Below are 23,037 nucleotides of genomic sequence, written 5' to 3'. Positions count from 1 at the left end.
CAACTACACTAAACTACACACCTATCTGGGACTGCATAAAGTTCACAAAACAGTGCAGACATTACAATAAATAATATACGTGACAATAGGGCAGTAAGGTGTCATGCCAGGCTCTGGGTATTGAGGAGTCTGATAGCTTGGGGGAAGAAACTGTTACATAGTCTGGCCGTGAGATCCCGAATGCTTCGGTGCATTTTCCCAGTTGGAAGGAGGGAGAAGAGATTGTTTGAGGGGTGCATGGATCCTTTATAATGCTGCTGGCTTTACGGATGCAGCGTGTAGTGTAAATATCCATGATGGCGGGAAGAGAGACCCCTATGGTCTTCTCAGCTGACCTCACTATACGCTGCAGGGTGTTGCGATCTAAAATAGTGCAATTTCCGAACCAGGCAGTGGCGCAGCTGCTCAGGATGCTCTCAATACAACCACCTTAGAATGTGATGAGGATGGGGGGTGTTGGAGATGGACTTTTCTCAGCCTTCGCAGAAAGTGGAGACACTGCTGGGCTTTCTTTGCTATGGAGCTGGTGTTGAGGGACCAGGTGAGATTCTCCGCGAGATGAACACCAAGAAATTTGTTTTGTTCACATACAGAGCCAGGCTGCTGGCTCGGCACCAGTCCGTTAGCTGCTGCACCTCCTCTCTGTAAGCTGACTCGTCGTTCTTGCTGTGTCTTGCAGCACAGTCGTGGGTCAGCAGAGTGAACAGAAGTGGTCTGTGCACACAGCCGTAGGGGGACTCCGTGCTCAGTGTGATGGTGTTGGAGATGGAGAATTAATCCAATTTTGTATCTGGAGGCAGGTTCGAGACACGGTTTTTTTTTGTTGAGTTGGGTGAGAGCGGTGGAGACGAGGGATATCTGAGTTCAAGCCTACATTTTCCTTTTTGTATTCACAGAGCCAGAGTTTACAATCTCTGAACTCCTGGCAGAAGGGGAGGAATATCGACTGTACCAACTGACAAAGTTCTACAGGGACAGACTCAAACAAGCAATTGAAGAAAAGGTTGAGAGACTCGGTTTGATGTTGACAAAGGAGGGACATTTCAGTAGAGAAGAAAATGAGGTGAGTGCAGTTCGTGTATTGTCACTGATCTGCTGGTATCAGGGGGAATTGTGATCAACATTAATCTCCTGCACGTTTTAGGAGATCGACCTGGGAATGGAGACATTGAGCTCTGTCTTGTCTCTCGCAGATCTGGTTTCAGTTTTTAAGGTGGGGAGCACTGGGAACTGCAGGTTTAGCATCACCTTTTCCTGTGTCACCTGTTGTATTTATCAGTGTGAAGTAAGAGCAGTGGCTGCATATCTGGACTTCCAAAAGTCATTCAGTCTGAAACTAATTTCAAATCTTGGCTGAACCGTCGGGTAGCTTCACCTCATCTCATTAATCCAGGATGAGTATTAAACTGTCAACTGGGTCAACCGGCTTCACTGCGGTACCTGAGGGAGGGAAACCAGCTAACCACAGCTTGTCTTGGTTCCGTGAGTTCCCAAACAATGTGTGGCTGACTTGTCATAGTCACAGCAAATTACAGTGCAGAAACAGGCCTTTGGCCCATCTATTGCATGGCAGACTACAGAATCTACTTATTCCCATTGACCTGCACCGGGCCATGGCGCTCGATACGCTCATTACGCAAGCATCTATTCAGAATTCTCTTCACCACTTGCACTACTTACCCTGCTAGCCAGTTTTGCACTCTCACCACCCTCTGAGTAAACCGGTTTCACCTTTGTACCCTTTGAACTTTTCACCTTTCACCCTTTAGCGATCACCTCTTGTTGTAGTACCTCTTTACCTCAGTACAAAATGCCTGCTTGCATTTATCCGATCTATATCCCAATGTAATTGTGTACACTTCTATCAAATCTCCGCTCAATCTTGCATGTTCCAACGAATAAAGTCCTAATCAGTTCACTCTTTTCTTATAACTTAGGTTTTCCAGTCCAGGTAAGATCCTTGTAATGTTTTTTTCTGTACTCTTTCAAACTTATTTCCATCTGTCTCTCCATAGGCCTCTCCAACGTCTTATACAACATCATATCGTACACGATATTTTCATTTACCAAGGTTAATGCGCTAAGAAACTTTCTTTCAGAGCCTAGCAACATTTGCTGCCACTTTTAATGACTTATGTTCCTGTATTCCCAGATCACTTTGATCTACCGGTCTCTCAGTAAGATCTACCCTGATTGGTCCATCAGCCTGCATTAAGTTGCATCTTCCCCTTTTAAGCGCATTCTTCAGTTGGTCCAGACCTCACTGCAAGGTCGTGTAGTCTTCCTCTTTGTCCACTGCACCTTCCAAATGTTGGAGTCAACAGCAAATTTGCTGATGCTGTTAACCGTAATTTCAACCAGATCATTGATATAGATGACAAACAACAACAGGCACAGCACCGATCCCCGTGTCACTGCACGAGATACAGGCACCAATCAGAAATGCAACAATCTATAGTGTCTAATCCAGTTTACTACTTTATCTTGAATGCTAAGCAACTGAATCTTCTAGACCGACCTCCTATACGGGACCTTGACAAATACCGTGCTGACGTCCATGTAGACAATATCCACAAGCTTGCCTGCATCAACTTTCTTGTTAACTTCCACGAAAAACTCTGAGATTGATTGGATGTGAAAGATCACGCACAAAGCTGATATCGTACGACCACAAACATCAACAGTTTGATCTAAAAGTGCAGAAGAAAGCACAAAACATAAATCTGCTGACTGGCTGATATCTCATGATCCCAAAAAATCAACAGGTTGTCCTGAAAGGGAAGGGGCAAACAAAAAATAAATCTGCTAACTTGCTGAATATCTGACTAATGAGAGACAGGGACACACCATTTCAGCTCCTTGGAGCTCACAAACAGTGATTGTCTTGTCCTAGATCTGACCTATTCAGCCATGAGTGGTATTAGAAAATCAAGTGTGTTGCACCCGTGAGGAACTCTGTTCCCGTTGGGATTCATTGGCGCTGTTTGTAATGAATCACACAGGCATTATCCAAAGGCAAGATGGGTAATCTGTAAATATGATGCCGATCTATAAATTCGTCATCTGGAGACGTCTGCTTTACTGGTTAAATTTCTTTCACAACGGTAACTCCTCAGACCTGGTAGTAGTGAAACTGAGGGATTATTTTACAGTGCAGTGGACCATCAGGGAATTATGCAGATTTGTTACATAATTGTTGTCCATTCATCGTGTTATGGAAAACCTTTCCAATTCCCTACTGGTAACTGTTCTAGGAGATCATCCATTCAAATCCGGGACAGAGAACATAGAACATAGAACAGTACAGCACGGTACAGGCCCTTCGGCCCACAACGTTGTGCTTACCCTTAAACGCTGCCTCTCTTATTTCTCAGAGCAATGTCCTAAGCCCATCCATATTCAGTTACCTTAATTCCAGCATAGGTGTATGTTGCTTGAAGACTATTCAAAGTTTAATTCATAATTTTTCAGTTAATCAGGAAGCCCATGCCTGCGTTCAGGAAGTCATTACCATTTTACAGTATGAGTGCCAGGCAGTAACCATCTCCATTATAAGATAGCCGCACTGACATTTCTTAATCTTATTTTGTCTTTACACATCATGAGACCATAAGAGCACAATTGTCCATTAGGCCCATCGATTCTGCTCCGCCATTACATCATGGGGATTTACTATCCCCCTCAACCCCATTCTCCTGCCTTCGCCCAGTGAACTTTTCTGATCACTAGTCAAGAAGATATCAACCTCTGTTTTAAATATACTCAATGACCTATTCTCCGCAGCTGTCACTGCCAATGAATTCTACAGATTCACTACTCCTCAGCTAAATAATCTCCTCATCTCTGCTCTAAATGGACGTCCCTCTAATCTGAGGCTGTTCCGTCCGGTTCTAGACTCCCCCACTTAGAAGCATCATCTCCACGTCCTCTCAATGCCTTTTGATATTCCACAGGTTGCAACTAGATTCCCCCTCATACTCCCACACTCCAGCCACTACAGGTGCATCCAGGATCCATTCCCATCAAAATCTAGTTTAATATCACAGGTTCTGTTCGGTTAGATTCCTCTCTGGATTTTTCACAACGCCATCACATATTTTCTCTGATCAGGGGATCAAAATATGCAGGTGCGGTCTGGCCAGTGCTTGTGCTTATATTCTGATCCTCTCGAAATGAATACTGGCATTGTATTTGTCTTTCCTAACACAGACTCAACCTGCACGGAATCCTGCACCAGGTCTCCAGAGACCCTTTACAACTCCGATTTCTGAATTTTCTCCCAGATTCAAAAATAGTCTACTTCTTCATTATTTCTGCTAAAGTATATGGCCACGTACCTCACAATACCACATTCCAATTGCCACTGATATGTCCATTTTTTCATCGGTCTATGTGGGACACCTGGTCAAAGGTCCTCGGGAAGTCCAAGTAAACAACTTGCACTGACTCTCTGTTGTCGACCCAGCATGCTGTTCTCTCAAAAAATTCCAACAGTTCTGTCAGGCAGGATTCCCTTCCATGGATGTTGGCCTTTTTCTTATCATGTGCGTCCGAATACCCCAAAACCTTATCCTCATTTATCAGCTGCTGACTTCTTCACAAACGCTGATCAGACTAACTGGCCTATAGTTTAAAAATGATCAGTCCTCCGGAACCATTCAAAAATCTAGTGATTCTTGAGCGATCATTACTAATGTCTCCACAATCTCTTCAGCCTCCTCTTTCAGAAGCAATCGGGTGAGTTCATCTGGACTCATCTATCTTCACAACTTTCAGCTTACCAAACGCCTTCTCCGCAATAACTGCAAATGCACTCATTTCTGCCACCTGACATTCTCAAATATCTGGCACGTTCCAGTGTTTTTACAGTGAGGACTGACGCAAAATGCCGACCAATATCTTCCGGCATTTCCTTGTCCCCTGACAGTACCTCTCCACTGTCATCTTCCGGTGGTCCAATAGCCACTCTCCTCTCTTTCAATCTTCATATATTAGACGTACGTTTTCGAAAGCTATTTTACATCATTCTCTAGCCTGCCTTCCTATTTCATATTTTCTCTGTTTAAGGTTTTTGAATTGTCTTCTGTTGATTTGTAAAAACATCCCAGTCCTCCAGCTTTCTGCTATATTTTGTAATATTCTGTACCCTCTCCTTTGCTTTTGTGCTGCTTTGACTACCTCGTCAGCCACGGTTGATCATCCTCCCTTTAGAATAATTCTTCATCATTGTGATTGTTTGTCCTCCGAGAAACTTCAGCCATTCCTGCTCTGCCATTGTCCCTGTTAGTGTCATTTTCGAATTTATTAATGCCCAGCTCCGCTCTCATGCCTAGGTAATTCATTTATTCTACTGTAGCACTGATACCTCTAACTTTACCTTCTCCCTTTCAACCTGCTGGCTGAGTTTTTCTATTTTATGATCACTGCCTCTTAAGGGTTTATTCAGTTGAAGCTTCCTAATCAAATCTGGTTCAATACACAACACAGAATCCAGATCTGCCTTTCCTGTAGTGGGCTCAACCATAAGCTTCTCTCAGAAGCCATCTCATAGGCATTCTATACATTCCTTCACTTGGGATTCAGTACCGACCTGATTTTCCAAAGCTACCTGGATATTGAAACTCCCCGTGACAATTTTAGCATTGACCTTTTTCCATGCCACTCCTCTCCCCCGTTGTAATTTGTAGCCCACATCCTGGCTACTGTTAACATGCCTGTATATAATTTCCTTCAGGGTCACTTTACCCACGCAGTTTCTTAACATCCAAATCATCTAATCCGACCTCACCTCTTTCTCAGGACTTCTCATTTTTAATGACAGCAGTTTCGACCCAACACTTTCACCTACCTGCGTATCCTTTCGATTCAATATTTATCCTTGGATTTAACCATCCAACTATAAACTTTTGTCAGCCATGATTCAGTGATGCCCGCCATCCATTTGATTTTGCTCTCTCTCTCTCCCCTCTCTTCCGTTCTTGTTGTCACATCTTGTTGATGTAATGCTGCACATTGACAGATCAAGGAAATTAATCACATCGCATCTACTGCAGAGTGTCAGTAAATCCTTATTCTTACACACTATTGATTTAGAATTTCCTTCAGTTACTGTTTCTCTGTTAATGACTGAACCCAGAGAGGATGAGGCAGCAGCCCAGTGACTGCATCTGTTCTGAAGCTACTGGGGCCATGAACAGATACTTTCCTGCACATTCTCCATGTCTGTCTGTCTGCTCCACAATAAGTCCATTGTTTCCTTTTGTAGAAAGTCACTGAGCTGATAGAGAAGGGAAACCGGGCAGAGAGTTCCAGACTCTTCCTCAGTCTGGTGAATGGCAAAGGCTTCCGGGCCCGGAGGGCGATGTGGGAATCCTTTCTGATGTGGAGGACTGAGTTACCGAAGTTGGACAGAATACTGAGGGAAATACAGGAACTCGGTATGTTAAAACCACGCACTGAACACAAAGGCACAATGAGATAAACAATTTAGTTATTTTAATTATTTCAGCTCTGTTTCAATGGATTCATTTTTATATTTAAACAGGTCCTGATCCACAGGAATACATGAACATCGCCCAAGGTTTATCTGAATTACCCACTCAGCTGATAGGTGAGTGATCAAATGCACAGTTTAAACCACATCTCAAGTGTTAGTCTGTGACTTGGTAAAACCTGGGAATCAAAATTCGCCATTAATCATTCTGCGCTATCTGGATTCAAGTAACAATTCAAAGAATCTCTCTTGCAACTTGAATATTCTACATTGTATTTTTCTATTAATCCAGCTGTTGGTTCTGATGAAGCCTTCACTCCAAGTCCTAACGCTCTGGGAATCCCCGCACACCCTTGGGAGACTCCTTGACCCAGTCAAGGTGACTTTTCTATCTTCAGACCTTTCATCTTCCAAGCCCCTTTTCCTCTGTAATAGCACTACATGCAATTCTGTTCGCTGTTCTTTACCTTTTGGAATTCTGCCAGTGACTTGCACAGAGTTTGTCTGGCATTTCCTTTTCACCCGTTACTGCAACTACAACAGCAGTTTCTAGTGGTCCGATATCGACCCTCTCCCTTTTTTCACTATTTATATATCTGGGAAAGAAAAAAGTATATACATTGGTATCCTTTCTTATATTATTGACCATTTCCTTGCATTTCCTGCACATTCATGTATAACTAGGAGCATCTATCACACAGTTACCTCCGACATGACCCTAGTCACTACACTCTAGACACTAGAATACTACAGCACGGTACAGGCTCTTCCGCCCTGGATGTTGTGCCGACCCACGTATTCCTTTAAAAAGAGTACTAAACCCACACTACCCCGTGACCCTCTATTTTTCTTTCATTCATGTGCCTGTCCAAGAGGTTCTTAAATACCCTTAATGTTTTAGCTTCCACCACCATCCCTGGCAAGTTGTTCCAGGCACCCACAAACCTTTGTAAAAAACTTACCCCTGATGTCTCCCCTAAACTTCCCTCCATTAACTTTGTACATACGCCCTCTAGTGTTTGCTGTTGGTGACCTGGGAAACAGGTACTAGCAATCCACCCTATCTATGCCTCTTATTAGTTTTTTAGACCTCTATCAAGTGCACTCTCATCCTTCTGCGCTCCAAAGAGAAAAGTCCCAGCTCTGCTAACCTTGCTTCACATGACTTGTTCTCCAAACCAGGCAACATCCTGGTAAATCTCCTCTGCACCCTCGGCATGACTTCCACATCCTTCCTATAATGAGGTGACTGGAATTGAACACAATACTCTAAGTGCGGTCTCACCAGAGAGTTGTAGATCTGCAACTTTGCCTCTCCACACTTGAACTCAATCTGCCTATTAATGAAGCTTAGCATCCCATCGCCCTTCTTAACTATCCTATCAATCCGTGCAGCGACCTTAAGGGATGTATGGATTTGAACACCAAGCTCCCTCTGTTCATCCACACTCTTAAGTAACCAACGATTAAACTTGTACTCAGCATTCTGGTTTGTCCTTCCAAAATGCATCACCTCACACTTATCCGGATTGAACCCCATCTGCCACTTTTCTGCCCAAATCTGCACCGTCTGTATCCTCTTGTAACCTTCGACAACCTATAGCTCCATCCACAACTCCTCCAATCTTCATGTCATCCACAAATTTACTCACCCATTCTTCCTCCTCTACATCCAGGTCATTTATAAAAATCACAAATAGCAGGGGCTCCAGGACAGATCCCTGCGGCACTCCACTAGTCACAGACCTCCAGGCAGAATACTTTCCTTCCACTACTACCCTCTGCTTTTTTCCTGTAAGCCAATTATTTATCCAAACAGCCAAGGTTCCACCTATCCCGTGCCTCATGACTTTCTGGATGAGTCTCTCGTGAGTGTCTCCATGTCGACCACATTTACTACCGTACCTTCATCAATTGCTTTTTGTTACCTCTTCAAAAAACTCAATTAGCCTCGTGAGGCACGACCTTCCCTTCACAAAGCCATGTTGACTCAGACAGTAAATTCCAGGCACCCACAACTATGTTAAAAAACTACCCACAATTGCTGTAAATTTACCCCATCTCACCTTAACCAAATGCCCTCTGGTACCAGACACCAGTCATATGTAAAAATAAAACAACAAAATATAGGCTGTCGACCAAACTCTCATCTCTCAAACTTGTACACCTCTGTCAGATCTCTATTTTAACTCCAGAATAAACAAACCAAGTTTATCGAACTTCTTCTTGTAGCACATGTCACCGACTCCAGGCAAGATCCTGATGAACCTGTTCTTCACCCTCTCCAATCCTTCCAAGAGCTGGACAATCAGAAGTGAACACAAGACTCCAGATGTTCACTAAAACCATAAGACCTAGTAGCAGAACTAAGCCATTCGGCTCAGTGAATTTACTCTTCAATTCCTCTCTACCCCATTTTCCCAGTAAACGTTGACATTCTTCATAATCAGGAACATATCGAGCTGCATGTTAAATATATTCAATCAAGTGTCTCACTCAGCCGTCTATGACAATAACTTCACAGATTCACCACCCGGCTGCCAAGAAATTTCTCCCAGTTTGTGTCCCCGGCAGCCAGGACAATTCCCCACAGTTCTCAAGCATGTTAATATTCTGTATGAGCCTCCCATGTGGAACTTTGTCAAACACTCTACCAATATACAAGTAGACAAAATCTATGTGTAACTGCATCCATCACCTTTGTCACCTCCTGGAGGAACTCAATCAAGCTGGCAAGACACAAACCCGAACCAAAGCCTTGCTGCTGAACCCCAAACCACCTCATACATCCTCTCTGTCATACTCCCATGGGGGAGAACATATAAAAGGCTGAAGGTATATACCACCAGCCTCAAAGACAGCTTTTTTCTGCATTTATAAGACTGCTAAATGGTCACCTACTATGTTATTATTGGCTCTCAACAATAATAAGACAATTTTATATCTAAAATGATAGCATCGTACATCTCATAACTAATAACAACTCAGATAACAACTTCGATAATCACAATATACTCACAGGAGAGCAGACAGAATACCGTTTGGGTTTGAACAACAGATAACAGATTATGTAATTCTATTTCAAACACTGTGGAAAGCAGAAAACTTACAGTGTTATATTGTCAATAAAAAAAACACATCTGATTCTGTTCCTCGTGTGTTTAAGAGAAGTTCCAAATATATATAAAATTCATACAATGCTTGTGAAATTTCTAGAACTGATGAAGCATTCGCGTAAAATAATCGTCCTATTAACAACCACAGAGGAACAACGACAACTAACAAAATAAATGGAGGGGTTTTCCAGAGCGACTCACTAAGCCCACTGTGGTTTTGTCTGGTTTTAAGCCCACTCATAATTTACTGAAACAGACAAAAATCAGGTATCTAATCAGAAAAAAATACAAATTTTACCTTGACACAGCTATACATTGAGGATTTGAAATTATTTGCTCTTGCATCAGTAAAGCTGAAACAAACATTTCAAATACTGGAACTAATTTCCAAATATATAAGCATGAACTTCAGACTAGGAAAGTACAGAACATGATTAAACATAAAGAAAGGTGCAATAGAGCCGGTAGAATATCAAACAGAGCATCAGGATGCAATGCAACAGAATATGAAACGGATATTTAGGATATCAATAAGCAAAGAAAATAGATAATCGTGTGATAAAGGAAAACCTTCTAACAAAATTTACTTCAAGGCTGAAGAAAATCTGAATTTACTGCTTGGCTGAACAAACTTTGAATTTACATCAAGGATCAAGAAAATCTGCCAAACAGAGCTGAACAGTAAAAATATAACGAAGGTAGTAAACACTCACTGTGCCCATTTTGATGTGTAATTTTGGTAAATTATCCTGGTCTGAAACCGATCTGGAAAATATACAAAAAAATAAGAACTTAAGTAGCAATTTCTGGAAAACACCATGTGCACTGGAGCGCACTCAGATTGATATGAAGGAGGACAGTATGAGGATGATGAATAACAGATCTAAAAAAATGAGACAGCAGCCAGATAAAAATTTTCAGGATCAGGGTTAATATCATGGACACGTCGTGAAAGTTGTTTTTCTGCGCCATCAGCACGATTACAGTAAAGTGTGTGCAGTGAGTCTATATTTATGTACACAATTGTGGAAATAGAATTGTATCAGCGTGAATTAATCAGTCTGATGGCCTGGTGGAAGAAGCTGTCCCGGAGCCTGTTGGTCCTGGCTATTAAGCTGTGGTACCATTTCCCGAATGGTAGCAGCTGGAACAGTTTGTGCCTGGTGAGACTTGGGTCCAGAATGATCCTTCGGGCCCTTTTTACCCCGTCCGAAATGACCTTAGTAGTAGGAGGTTCACATTTACAGATGCACTGGGCTGTCCGCACCACTCTCTGCAGAGTACTGCAATTGAGAGAAGTACAGTTCCCATATCAGGCAGTGATGCAGCCAGTCAGGATACACAAAATGGTGCCCCTATAGAAAATCGTTTGCATTTAGGGGCCCATCCCAACGTCCTCAACCATCTCACCGAACTGTTTTTCTGTTTTTTTTTTTTGTTCATACGAGAGAATATGCCAGGCAGGATGTCGGAATGCTCCTCTTGCAGGATGTGGGAAGTCAGGGAGACCTCCAGTGTCCCTGACAATGATCCCTGCAAGAAGTGCATCCAGCTGCAGCTCCTAACAGACCGCGTTAGGGAACTGGAGCAGGAGCTGGATGACCTCCGGATCATTCGGGAGACTGAGCAGGTTATAGATAGTAGCTTCCAGGAGGTAGTTACACCTAAGGAACAGGGCACAGGTAATTGGATTACCGTCAGTTGAGTGAAGGGGGAAGGGCAGTTAATGCAGGGTTCTTTTGTGGCCATTCCACTCCAAAATATGTATACCAATTTGGATACTGTTGGAGGGGGGGGAGGCTTACTTGGGACAAGCTGCGGCAGCCGGATCTCTGGCTCTGAGTCTGGTTCTGCAGTGCAGAACGGAGGGAGGAGGAAGAGGAGAGCGGTAGTGATAGGGGACTCCGTATTCAGGGGTACAGACAGGAGATCTATGGTCGTGACAGAGACTCCCGGAAGGTTTGTTGTCTCCCGGGTGCCATGGTCAGGGATGTCTCTGATCGCCTGCACAGCATTCTGAGGTGGGAGGATGATCAGCCAGATGTCGTGGTACACATCGGTACCAACGACATAGGTAGAAAGAGTCAGGATGTCCTGAAGAGTGAGGACAGAGAGCTTGGTAGGAAGTTGAAAAACAGGACATAGAGGGTAGTAATCTCCGGATTGCTGCCTGTGCCACGTGCCAGTGAGGGTAAGAGTGCGATGCTCTGGTAGATGAACACGTGGCTGAAAAACTAGTGTAGGGGGCAGGGTTTCAGATTTCTAGATCATCGGGACTTCTTCAGGGGCAGGTGGGACCTGTACAAGAGAGACGGGTTACACCTGAACTACAAGGGACCAATATACTTGCAGGGAGGTTTGCTAGTTTTATTGGGGAGGGTTTAAACTAGATGAGAAGCAGAGTGCCAGAGTCGATAGTGGAACGGGGGTAAAAATAAATGTTGTTGGTAGTTCATGCAAAGTCACAAATAGCAAGTATTGTGTGTGTTGGTAATAATCTTCTGAGGTGTGTATGTTTCAAAGCGTGGAGTATTGTGGGAAAGGCTGACGAGCTGAGGGCCTGGATTGACACATGGAGTTATGACATCATAGCCATTACTGAAACTTGGCTACAGGAGGGGCAGGACTGGCAGCTCAGTGTTCCAGGGTTCTGATGTTTCAGACGTGATAGAGACAGAGGGGTGAAGGGTGGGTGGTGGGAAAATATTACAGCAGTGATTCAGCAGGACAGATTAGATGGCTTGTCTACTGAGGCCATATGGGTGGAGTTGAGAAACAGGCAGGTATGACCACATTAATAGGGTTGTATTATGGACTACCCAATAGTCAGCGAGAATTGGAAGAGCAAATCTGCAAACAGATAACAGACAACTGCAGGAGACAGAAATTTTAATTTTCCACACAAGTATTGGGACTCCCATACTGTTAAACGTCTAGATGGGTTAGAGTTTGTAACATGTGTTCAGGAACGTTTTCTAAAACAATATATAGATGTACCAACGAGGGAAGATGCAATATTAGATCTCCTATTAGGAAATGAGTTAGGGCAGGTGACGGAAGTGTGCGTAGGGGAGCACATTCGTTCCAGTGATCATAACGTCATTAGTTTCAACTTGATCATGGATAAAGATAGATCTGGTCCTCGGCTTGACGTTCTAAACCTGAAAAGGGCCAAATTTGAAGAAATGAGAAGGGATCTAAAATTCGTAGATTGGGACAGGTTGTTCTCTGGCAAGGAAGTGATTCGTAAGTTGGAGACCTTCAAAGGAGAAATTTTGAGAGTGCAGAGTTTGTATGTTCCTGTCAGGGTTAAAGGCAAAATGAATAAGAATAAGGAGCCTTGGCTATCGAGGGATATTGGAACTGTGATAAAGAAGAAGAGAGATGTATAACATGTATAGGCAACAGGGAGGAAATAAGATGCTTGAGGAGTATAAAAAGAGTAAGAAAATACTTAAAAAAGAAATCAGGAGGGCTAAAAGAGGACATGAGGTTTCTTTGGCAGTCAGGGTGAACGATAATTTTAAGAACTACAGGTATGTTAAGAGCAAAAGGATAATAAGGAATAAAATTGATCCTCTTGAAGATCAGAGTGGTCGGCTATGTATGGAACCAAAAGAAATGGGAGAGATGTTAAATGGGTTTTTTGCATCTGTATTTACTAAGGAAAATGGAATGGAGTCTATGGAAACAAGGCAAACAAGTAGGGAGGTTATGGAACTTATACAGATTAAATAAGAGGAGGTGCTTGCGGCAAATCAGAGTAGATAAATCCGCATGACCTGATGTCGATATCCACGGATCGAGTGCCAGAGGATTGGAGGATAGCTCATGTAGTTCCGTTGTTTAAAAAAGGCTCAAAAAGTAAGCCGTGAAATTATAGGCTGGTAAGTTTGACATCGGTAGTAGGTAAATTATTGGAAGGAATACTAAGAGATAGGATCTCCAGGTATTTGGATAGACAGGGACTTTTTCGAAAAAGTCAGTATGGCCTTGTGCGTGGTAGATCATGGTTAACCAATCTATTAGAGTTTTTCGAGGAAGTTACCAGGAAAGTGGATGAAGGGAAGGCAGTGGATGTTGTATACATGGACTTCAGTAAAGCGTTTGATAAGGTCCCGCATGGGAGGTTAGTTAGGAAGATTCAGTCGCTAGATATACATGGAAAGGTAGTAAATTGGATTAAACATTGGCTCAATGGAAGAAGCCAGAGAGTGGTAGTGGTGGATTGCTACTCTGAGTGGAGGCCTGAGACTAGTGATGTGCCATGGGGATCAGTGCTTGGTCCAGTTATTTTTCATCTATCTCAATGATCTGGATGAGAATGTGGCAAATTGGATCAGCAAATTTGCTGATGATACAAAGATTGGAGGTGTAGTGGACGATGAGGAAGGTTTTCAAAGCTTGCAGAGGGATTTGGACCAGTTGGAGGAATTGACTGGAAAACCGCATATTGAGTTTAATGCAGACAAGTGTGAGGTATTGCACTTCGGAAGCTCAAACCAAGTTAGAACATAGAAGGTAAATGGTAGGACACTGAGGAGGGCAGTAGAACAGAGGGATCTGGGAGTATAGATACATAATTCCCTAAAAGTGGCGTCACAAGTAGATAGGGTCGTAAAGAGAGCTTTTGACACATTGGCCTTTATAAATCAAAGTACTGAGTATAAGAGTTGGAATGTAATGGTGAGGTTGTATAAGACATTGGTGAGACCGAATGTGGAGTAATGTATGCAATTTTGGTCACCTAATTACAGGAAAGATATTAATAATGTTGAAAGAGTGCGGAGAAGGTTTACAAAGATGTTGCCGGGACTTGAGAAACAGAGTTACAGGGAAAGTTTGAATAGGTTAGGACTTTATTCCCTGGCATGTAGGAGAATGGGAGGTGATTTGATAGAGGTGTATAAAATTATGATGGGTACAGATAGAGGGAATACAAGCTGACTTTTTCCACTGAGGCTAGGGGAGAAAAGAAATCAGAGGTCATGGGTTAAGGGTGAAAGGGGAAACATTTAAAGGGAACATTAAGGGGGGAGCTGCTTCACACAGAGAGTGGTGGGAGTGTGGAATGAGCTGTCAGATGGAGTGGTGAATACGGGATCACTTTGACATTTAAGGAAAACCTGGACAGGTATATGGATGAGAGGGGTCTGGAGAGATATCGTCCAGGTGCAGGTCAGTGGGACTAGGCAGAAAAATGGTTCGGCACAGCCAAGAAGGACCAAAAGGCCTGTTTCTGTGCTGTAATGTTCTATGGTTCTATCTGAGGTGAAAGAGGTGCTGTTGTGCCTTTTTTCACTACACAGTTGATGTGTACAGACCACGTGAGGTCCTCAGTGATGTGAACGCCGAGGAACTTGAAGCTGTTCACTCTCTCATCCCCAGATCCATTGATGTCAATAGGGGTTAGCCCGTCTCCATTCCTCTTGTCTTTGAAACATTGCATCCAGCTCCTTTGTTTTTGCGACATTGAGGGAGAAGTTGTTTTCCTGTCAACACTGTGTCGGGGTGGTGACTTCTTCTGTGTAGGCTGCCTCATTATTATTTGAGATTTGGCCAATAAATATAGTATCCTCAGCAAATTTAACTAGCAGATTGGAGCTGTGGGTGGCGAAACAGTCATGCGCATACAGAGAGCAAAGGAGGGTGCTTAGGACACAGCCCTGAGCGGCTCCTGTGTTGAGGTTCAGAGGTGAGGGAGCCCACTCTTACCACTTGCCGGTGATCTGACAGGAAGTCCAGGACCCAGCTGCACACGGCAGGGTGAAGGCCGAGGTCTCTGAGCTTCTTCTCAAGCCTGGAGGGAATGATGGTATTGAATGCTGAACTGTAGTCTAATAACATCATTCTCACACAAGCATCCCTCTTCTCCAGATGTTTAAGGAGGTGTGCAGAGCAGTGGCTGTTGTGTCATCTGTTGATCGGTTGTGTCGGTAGGTGGATTGTAGGGGGTCCAGTGTGGGTGGTAACAAGCTGCAGATGTAGTCCATGACCAGTCTCTCAAAGCATTTGCTTATTACTGAGGTGAGTGCGACAGGACGCCAGACGTTCAGGGATGTTGCCTTAGTTGTTTTAGGTACAGGAACAATGGTGGATGATTTGAAGCAGGAGGGTACTCTAGACTGGGAGAGGGTGAGATTAAAAATATCCGTAAATACACCTGCCGGTTGTGCCGCGCGCATCCTGAGTACCCGCCCTGGGACGCCGTCCGGTCCCGCAGGCTTGCGACTGTCCACTCGTTGGAAACACCTGCGAACTTCAGCCTCAGAGATGACCAATGTGCAGGTCGCTTTGTCGGCTCTCCCCGGGGTCTCAGTGTTGGCGATATCGAACCGAACGTAAAGAGACTTAGATCCTCTGGGAGACAGGCAGCGATGTTGGCAGCACCATTGCACTTAGCTCTGAAGTCTGCATTGGGGTGCAGAGCTTGCCATAAGCTGTGTGTGTTGTTGGTGGAGAGCTGTGCCTGAATACGATCTCTGTATTGTCGTTTCGCTGCCTGGATGACTTTACACAGATCGGAGCTGAATTTCTTGAGCTCCTGCTGATCACCGGCAATGTAACCAGTCGGTCACACGGCAAGTGCTGTTCACACGGAACTGTTGATAGAAATTTTGTGGTTTGGGCAGTCCTGACCGATTCCTGAAGGAAATCATCTCCCCTCTGTGACAATAACACACAACTGGGGGATGTTGTTATTACACAGCTGTGATAATAACAGCCGGGAACTCCATTGGCAGCCGGAAAGGTTTACACAACAGCACCAGGTACTCCAGATCTGGGGAACAAAAGGGTTTGAGGGCATGGACATTCCGGGGCTCCACCAAGCATTAATGATCATGAAACATACCCTAAATCCGGTTCTCTTCCCAAATAGGTGTGTGTGTGTGTGTGTGTGTGTGTGTGTGTGTGTGTGTGTGTGTCTGTGTGTGTGTGTGTGTGTGTGTGTGTGTGTGTGTGTGTGTGTGTATGTGTGTGAGTGTGTGTGTGTGGTGTGTGTGTCTGTGTGTGTGTGTGTGTGTGTGAGTGTGTGTGTGTGTCTGTGTGTGTGTGTGTGTGTGTGTGTGTGTGTGTGTGAGGTGGGGTTGGTGGTACTGGATGACGACACGATTGTTGGTGACGGTAGGGGCCAATTCTGGATCTGTGGACTCGGGAGCAGTTGGGACAGAGGGACAGCTGGGATGCAGGTGCTTGGTTAGTTGGAATCTTCTTGTATCCCCTCTTCTTTTCAGCACTCGCTCTTCTGGGTTCCTCAAAATTCTTGGCTTTTCCGTGGATCAGCGGCTGCCACTCGTTGACCTCCATATTTGCCTGAGAGAGCCTCTGCTTAATTTGGCCCTTGTAACTCCTGCGCGGGGCACCACGATCTCTCTTGCCCTGAGAGAGCTCTCCGTAGTGTACTGCTTTCGGTAACCTGGAGTTGTCCATGCGAGACATGTGGCCTGTCAGACGGTGGATCTGGCTGAGCAGCGAAGTGGCTTCAGGGCCTGGAAGTTGAACATATATAGCTGTGCATGTCTGTGTGATTATATGAAATATTAAACGAAATAAGAAGTGCAGAAATAGAAATTTATAAAGAGATTAGTGAGGCAGTATCAATGAGTTCAATGTCCATTCGGAAACTGCATGGTAGAGGAGAAGTTGCTCCTGTATCGTTGAGTGTGCACCTTACTCCGTTCCTCGTGAACCAGACGGTGATGCAGACAGTTACAATGCTCTGCAAGTTACATCTGTAGAAATATTCGAGTGATGTTGAAAACTCCTGATGAAATATTGCCACTGTTGTGCCTTCTCTGTAGCTGCATCGATATATTGGGTCCAGGTTAGATACTCGGAGATATTGACAGCCAGGAATTTGGAATAGCTCACTCTTTCCACATCAAATCCCTCTGTGAGGACTGGTGTGTCGTGCTCCCTCATCTTGCCTTTTCTGAAATCCACAATTAGCTCTATTGACATAGATGTCGACAAGGAAGTGTCGAGCCCCTGTCTCAGAGTTGGAGACTTCTTCCCAGAAACAGAAGGGATCACTGTAGCAATACAGGACAAGGTTGTTGACACATGTAGTTATCAATAATACAGAATAAACGACTAATAGGTCCAAGACGATATATGCTGAAAATTATAAGAGAAACTACAAACAATCCGACTTTAAAAGATCCTGCAGTTCAACTGAATCTCATTACTTGCACAAGCAAAATAAAATGGCGAACAACATTCACAAAAACATTGCTTAAACTACAACTGATGAAAAACCCCATAACTTACTAAATATACAAACCTCTTCCACTTTTGGAGTTAGAGTCCTTCATATCATACTGCATCCGATCCTGATTTCAGATAGGATAAACAAGCAAAAGCAACCTTTTAAATATATATAGCCATTCCAAACACACATAACTTACAGAAATGAATTAGTAAAAAAAAAATATACCAGAAATATATTGAATTGAAAGGGCAAAATGAAAGACTATGGAACACGAACAGGGTATTATTTATCCCAATCGTAATATCGATAACTGGTATCATCCTAAAGGCTTTACAGAATAGTATTAATAAATTAGGCCCACACGGCGATACTTGTGTAAATCTTCGCAAACCCATAGCACTATACACCACGAGAATAGTCTGAAATCTCTTATCAATTGAGACATGTGTGTGCTTGGCTATGCCTGTACCTCAAGTTTTACCAGTTTAGGATAAGATAATAATAATAATAATAATAATAATAATAATAATAATAATAATAATAATAATAATAATAATAATAATAATAATAATAATAATAATAATAATAATGACTTATTTATAAAGCACCTTTCATCCAGACGATGCCGTTCAAACCGCATCACAACGGGATAAAGTGCAAACTAGAAAACAAAAGACAGACTGTGTCAGTCCTAATATACACCTCAGACTTCTGCACAGTACTGTAGTTTAAGCTGTTGAATTCTACAGTTTAGGAACATAGTCCCAAAAAAACTCAATGCTGACCTCCCAATGATCCTTTGGCCTTCTACCTTATTGTCTGCCTGCACTGCATTTTATCGGCAACTGAAACACTGTTTCCCTGAACTATTCTGTTCCATTATTCCTTGTACAACCTCATTGCACCGATGTGATGTAATGATATATTTGGATCGCATGCAGAAAAGTTTTCCATTTTACAGTGGTGCATGTCACAATAATAAACCAATTTACTGATTCATTGTCAATAATACATCGCCCCTCGGTTGCTTAAGATTGTTATAACCGGGGGGGGGGGGAGGGGGTGACAGTGCGGATGAGCTGCCACGACCTATTAAATGCTCCCAGTGGCGAGTAGCCTCTGTCCAGCTCTTGGCCTTCACGTGCGGTTTAGCCACTAATCCCGGTGGAAGCGTTTCTTCTGACAGGAGAAGAGGCAGAGGTGGGTTACTGGTGCCTTACAACCAGTCACTTTGGGCAGATGGGGCTTGTTGGCTGTGATTGACAGCTCACCCAGGAACAAGAAAACTCTGATCTCAAAACTCCACTGCCTTGCAACTGTAACCCCTCATGGGGAAGAGTTTGGGAGTAAACCCAGTGGGAAAAGCCTGGAGCTGGAGTCCCTGAGTCAGTGTTAAATGGTGTTCAACGCAGACTGGCATCTCCTGCGACACCTCTGGTGCCAAGCTGTGTCAGTCTATGTCGTTCCTTTGTGCACATCAGATGCATGGAAAGAGGGAGCTTGCTACTTCGGCAGAAGCTTCCTCTCCATATCGGAGTGTCCCGGCTTGCAGGGGCAGGACATCCATGGTCGACTCTGACAGACGGAGGCCTCATTAGACAGAGCCCCATACCCCCACAGCAAGACTGATGAGTAGCAGTTGCCAACACTTCACCACCCTCTCCGACAGACACGATGTACATCACTGAGACAGACCCTTGTGGCTTCTTCCATTAACAGAGATTCCATCTTTCCACCAATCCTCCATCACTGCGATTGAAAACTACCCATTTTCATCTCTGTCATTCCGATGGGTTATTGATCCACAACTTCACTGTGATTCTTCCCCAGACTCTGCCCGACTTGAGTATTTCCCGCGTATTCTGCTCCTGTTTTGATGCGAGCAGTGGACACCTGTGACTCCCCAGTGTGCAGCCTTGCCAAAATGCACAGTGACCTGCTCTCCATAGTTCCACACCAGATCAACATTAACATCGTCTGTTAATGAGTCAAACAATGCTTTAAATATAGTGAAATGTTGTTGTAACGGGAGGTGCAGTCAGGATTGCAATAGGATATTCAAGATTCAAAAACTTTATTGTCGTTCCAACCGTACATCAGCTCTGCAGGGTAGAATGAGACAGCGGTTTCCAGGAGCAGTGCAATCATAACATAACAAACGCAACACTAAATAATAAACACAACAATAAAAAATAAAACACAACAGCCACATGTCGCTTTAAATCAAGTTATAAGTGTCCGGTGCAAGTTATAAAGTGTCCAAAGCAGAGTCAGATAGAGCAGCTATTTAGCAGTCTGACTGCCTGTGGGAGGAAGCTGTTTAGTAGCCTTGTGGTTTTCGGTTTGATGCTCCTGTAATGTTTGCCTGATGGCAGAAGAACGAACAGTTCATGGAGAGGGTGTGAGGGGTTTTTAATTATGTACCGTGTCTTTCGACGTTGAAAGAGGTCTTAGAAGAAGGTAGGGAGACCCCAATAACCTTCTCTGATCCCCTAACCACCCCCTGCAAGGCTTTTTTGTCGGCAGCACTGCAGCTGGAGTCCCAGGTTGTGATGCAAAAGGTCAGCACACTCTCAACCACGGCTCTGTAGAATGTCGTTAAGATGTTAGTGGGGTGTGATGCTTGTTTAAACTTCCTCAGAAAGTGCAATCAGGGGAATGTTCACCTTCACAAATAACTAGAACCAGAACATGAGGATTGGACATTTTCAGGGACATCCATTGCTGTCAATTCCGTGTCTGTGAACAGAATTTTACTTTCTGTCCTAATATCCATGGAAGCATTGAATTTATTCATGTAATCTCAAACACTGAATGCTGAAATACCGTTATAAAGTTCTTTGTCAGATGTGCCATTTAACGTTTTGAATATGTTCTCTGTTCCCATGGAAGATGTTCAACAGAAACACAAGGAGACTCTGCGGACACGAACTGAAACACTGAGAGTGAACACGATCCTGATGACGGAGAAGGTGAAGGTTTTCCAGCTGGCTGATCGATACGCTGAGCTCACGGTCATTTCTACTGTTCGAGATCGGACACTGGTGGAACATGAGCTGCTGGCAAGAGGCAGAGACCATGAGCATTATAGAGAGAAACAACTCCGCAGTCAGCTGGAAAAAATCCGTACTGATCAGTTATTCCAGAGCAGCTTTTCCCGGAGTAAATCCAATTCTGGGAGTTCAGCAGCAGTGGCCGGAGTCCCGGGGATCGGGAAAACAACAATGGTACAAAAGATTGTTTATGACTGGGCCACGGGGAAAATATACCAACAGTTCCAGTTTGTCTTCAGTTTCAAATTCCGAGATTTAAACACCATTAATTGTAGAATAAACCTGAGGGAGCTGATTCTGGATCAGTATCCTTACTTTGGGAATATCCTGAGAGAAGTCTGGAAGAATCCAGCAGGATTACTGTTTATATTCGATGGTTTAGATAAATTCAAACACAAAATCGATTTTGCGGACAGTCGGAGGGATACAGAACCAAAGCACCAGTGCCCAGATCCCGAGTGGAGGTGTGAAGTGTCTGACATTGTGTACAGTTTAATCCAGGGCAAGCTGCTCCCAGGGTGTTCAGTGCTGGTGACCACTCGCCCCACTGCGTTACATTTATTGGAAAAGGCTGAGATCAGTGTCTGGGCTGAAATCCTGGGATTTGTTGATGAGGAACGGAAGGAATATTTCATCAGACATTTTGAAGATCAGACGGTGGCGGAAGCTGTTTTCAAACATGTGAAGGAGAACGAGATCCTGTACACCATGAGCTACAACCCCTCCTACTGCTGGATCCTCGCTCTGGCACTGGGCCCCTTCTTCACACAAAGAGTCAGGGACCCACAGCGAGTTCCCAAGACCATCACCCAACTGTACTCCTACTATATTTACAACATCCTGAAAAACCACAGCCGTGAGATTGAGAGACCCCGTGATGTGTTACTCAGGGTTGGTCAGATGGCCTTCAGAGGAGTGTCCGAGAAGAAGATTGTGTTTACAGATGGAGATTTGGTCAACTACAGTCTGCAGCCTTCCCAGTTCCTGTCCGGGTTCCTGATGGAGCTTTTGGAGAGAGAGGATTCTGCCCAAAGCGTGGTGTACACATTCCCACACCTCACCATCCAAGAGTTTGTAGCTGCAGTCGCACAATTCCTGAATCCACATCCCGGGGATATCCTGAAATTCCTCACTAAAGCCCACAACACGGCAGATGGGCGATTTGAGGTATTTCTCCGTTTTGTTGCTGGTCTCTCCTCTCCAATGACAGCTCGGGGCCTGGTGGAGTTTCTGGGTCCATTTCCTCATGAAACAACCTGCCGGGTGATTGACTGGGTGAAGGAGGAGGTTAAACGTCAGATTGGAAACACAGGGAGTGAAGCTGGTAAAAGGAGCCTCCTGAACACATTGCACTACCTGTTTGAGTCTCAGAATCGTGGACTGGCTCAGGAAACACTGGGATCTGTGGAAACACTTTCATTCCGTGGAATGACACTGACCCCGATTGACTGCGCGGTCCTGTCTCATGTCATCGGATTCTGTGATACAATAAAACACCTCGACCTGGGGAACTGCCGCATTCAGTGTGAAGGAATCCAGCGGCTGGGACCCGGGCTGCACAAGTGCCAGGCGTTGAGGTAACTTGATTTATCTCTCACTCGGAACTGTGAAACTGTTCTATTGTGTCATTTCAATGTAAAGAGATTTGGGTTAAACTGTGATAAATCAGATTGTGAAGAATTGTGACAAATGCCCAGGGGATCGGTCAGCAATTCCCCAAGGACAGGAGGGTTCTGTGGTTCCTTGTGAAGGGATGTTGGAGACTTAATCAGATCAGTGAACAACGACCATTGGTTTAATGGTAGTAAATCACAGGAATGGCCGTGTTTCCTGCAGCCTGTGACACGTCCATTGACAATGTTCCTTCTCACTGTTACTGACACCCAGACCAACACTGACTGCAGCAGATGGGTCAAAGATTCACACCCCCTTCCCGGTGAGGGACAAGAGGCCGTCTGCAGACTGTCCCAGTGAGAAGGAAAGAAATACCATTGTGAGAATGCCCTCCCCTGCCCTTTCCTGTTTGTGACTTTGCTCACTACCAGATACACAGAGAGCGAGGCCGCATCTCCTCTGGGTCTCTGTTCAGACCCAACACACGCGTACAAAAATTCCCCTTCCTCCTTTCGGATCTCTCTTCCAATCCCCCTTCCTCCTGTGGGA

General features: G+C 44.2%; 1 protein-coding gene and 1 long non-coding RNA gene across 4 annotated transcripts in view; one reads left to right on the top strand and one right to left on the bottom strand.

Moving 5' to 3' along the window:
- The window catches only part of LOC132389548 (NACHT, LRR and PYD domains-containing protein 3-like), a 38,533-nt gene extending 15,836 nt beyond the window's left edge, over positions 1 to 22,697 (top strand). The window contains exons 2-5 of one of the 3 annotated variants that reach the window (XM_059962021.1): positions 897 to 1,063; positions 6,266 to 6,437; positions 6,545 to 6,610; positions 20,714 to 22,697. In XM_059962021.1, the coding sequence (XP_059818004.1) occupies positions 897 to 1,063; positions 6,266 to 6,437; positions 6,545 to 6,610; positions 20,714 to 22,455 (2,147 nt within the window). In that variant the 3' untranslated portion in view covers positions 22,456 to 22,697. The remainder of the gene's footprint in view (positions 1 to 896; positions 1,064 to 6,265; positions 6,438 to 6,544; positions 6,611 to 20,713) is intronic. The other 2 variants (XM_059962019.1, XM_059962018.1) reach the window with 2 other exon arrangements.
- Positions 9,782 to 18,659, bottom strand: LOC132389549 (uncharacterized). Its single transcript, XR_009510590.1, has 3 exons — positions 18,430 to 18,659; positions 17,894 to 17,942; positions 9,782 to 10,374 (listed from the first exon to the last, which is right to left on the bottom strand). It is a non-coding gene; the product is annotated as an uncharacterized LOC132389549 (long non-coding RNA).
- Positions 22,698 to 23,037: the final 340 nt, after the last annotated feature.

This window comes from Hypanus sabinus, unplaced genomic scaffold (genome assembly GCF_030144855.1).
Source record: "Hypanus sabinus isolate sHypSab1 unplaced genomic scaffold, sHypSab1.hap1 scaffold_597, whole genome shotgun sequence".
Lineage (NCBI taxonomy): Eukaryota > Metazoa > Chordata > Chondrichthyes > Myliobatiformes > Dasyatidae > Hypanus > Hypanus sabinus.
Note: the sequence above shows the minus strand (reverse complement) of the source record. Positions and strands in the feature narration are given on the sequence as shown.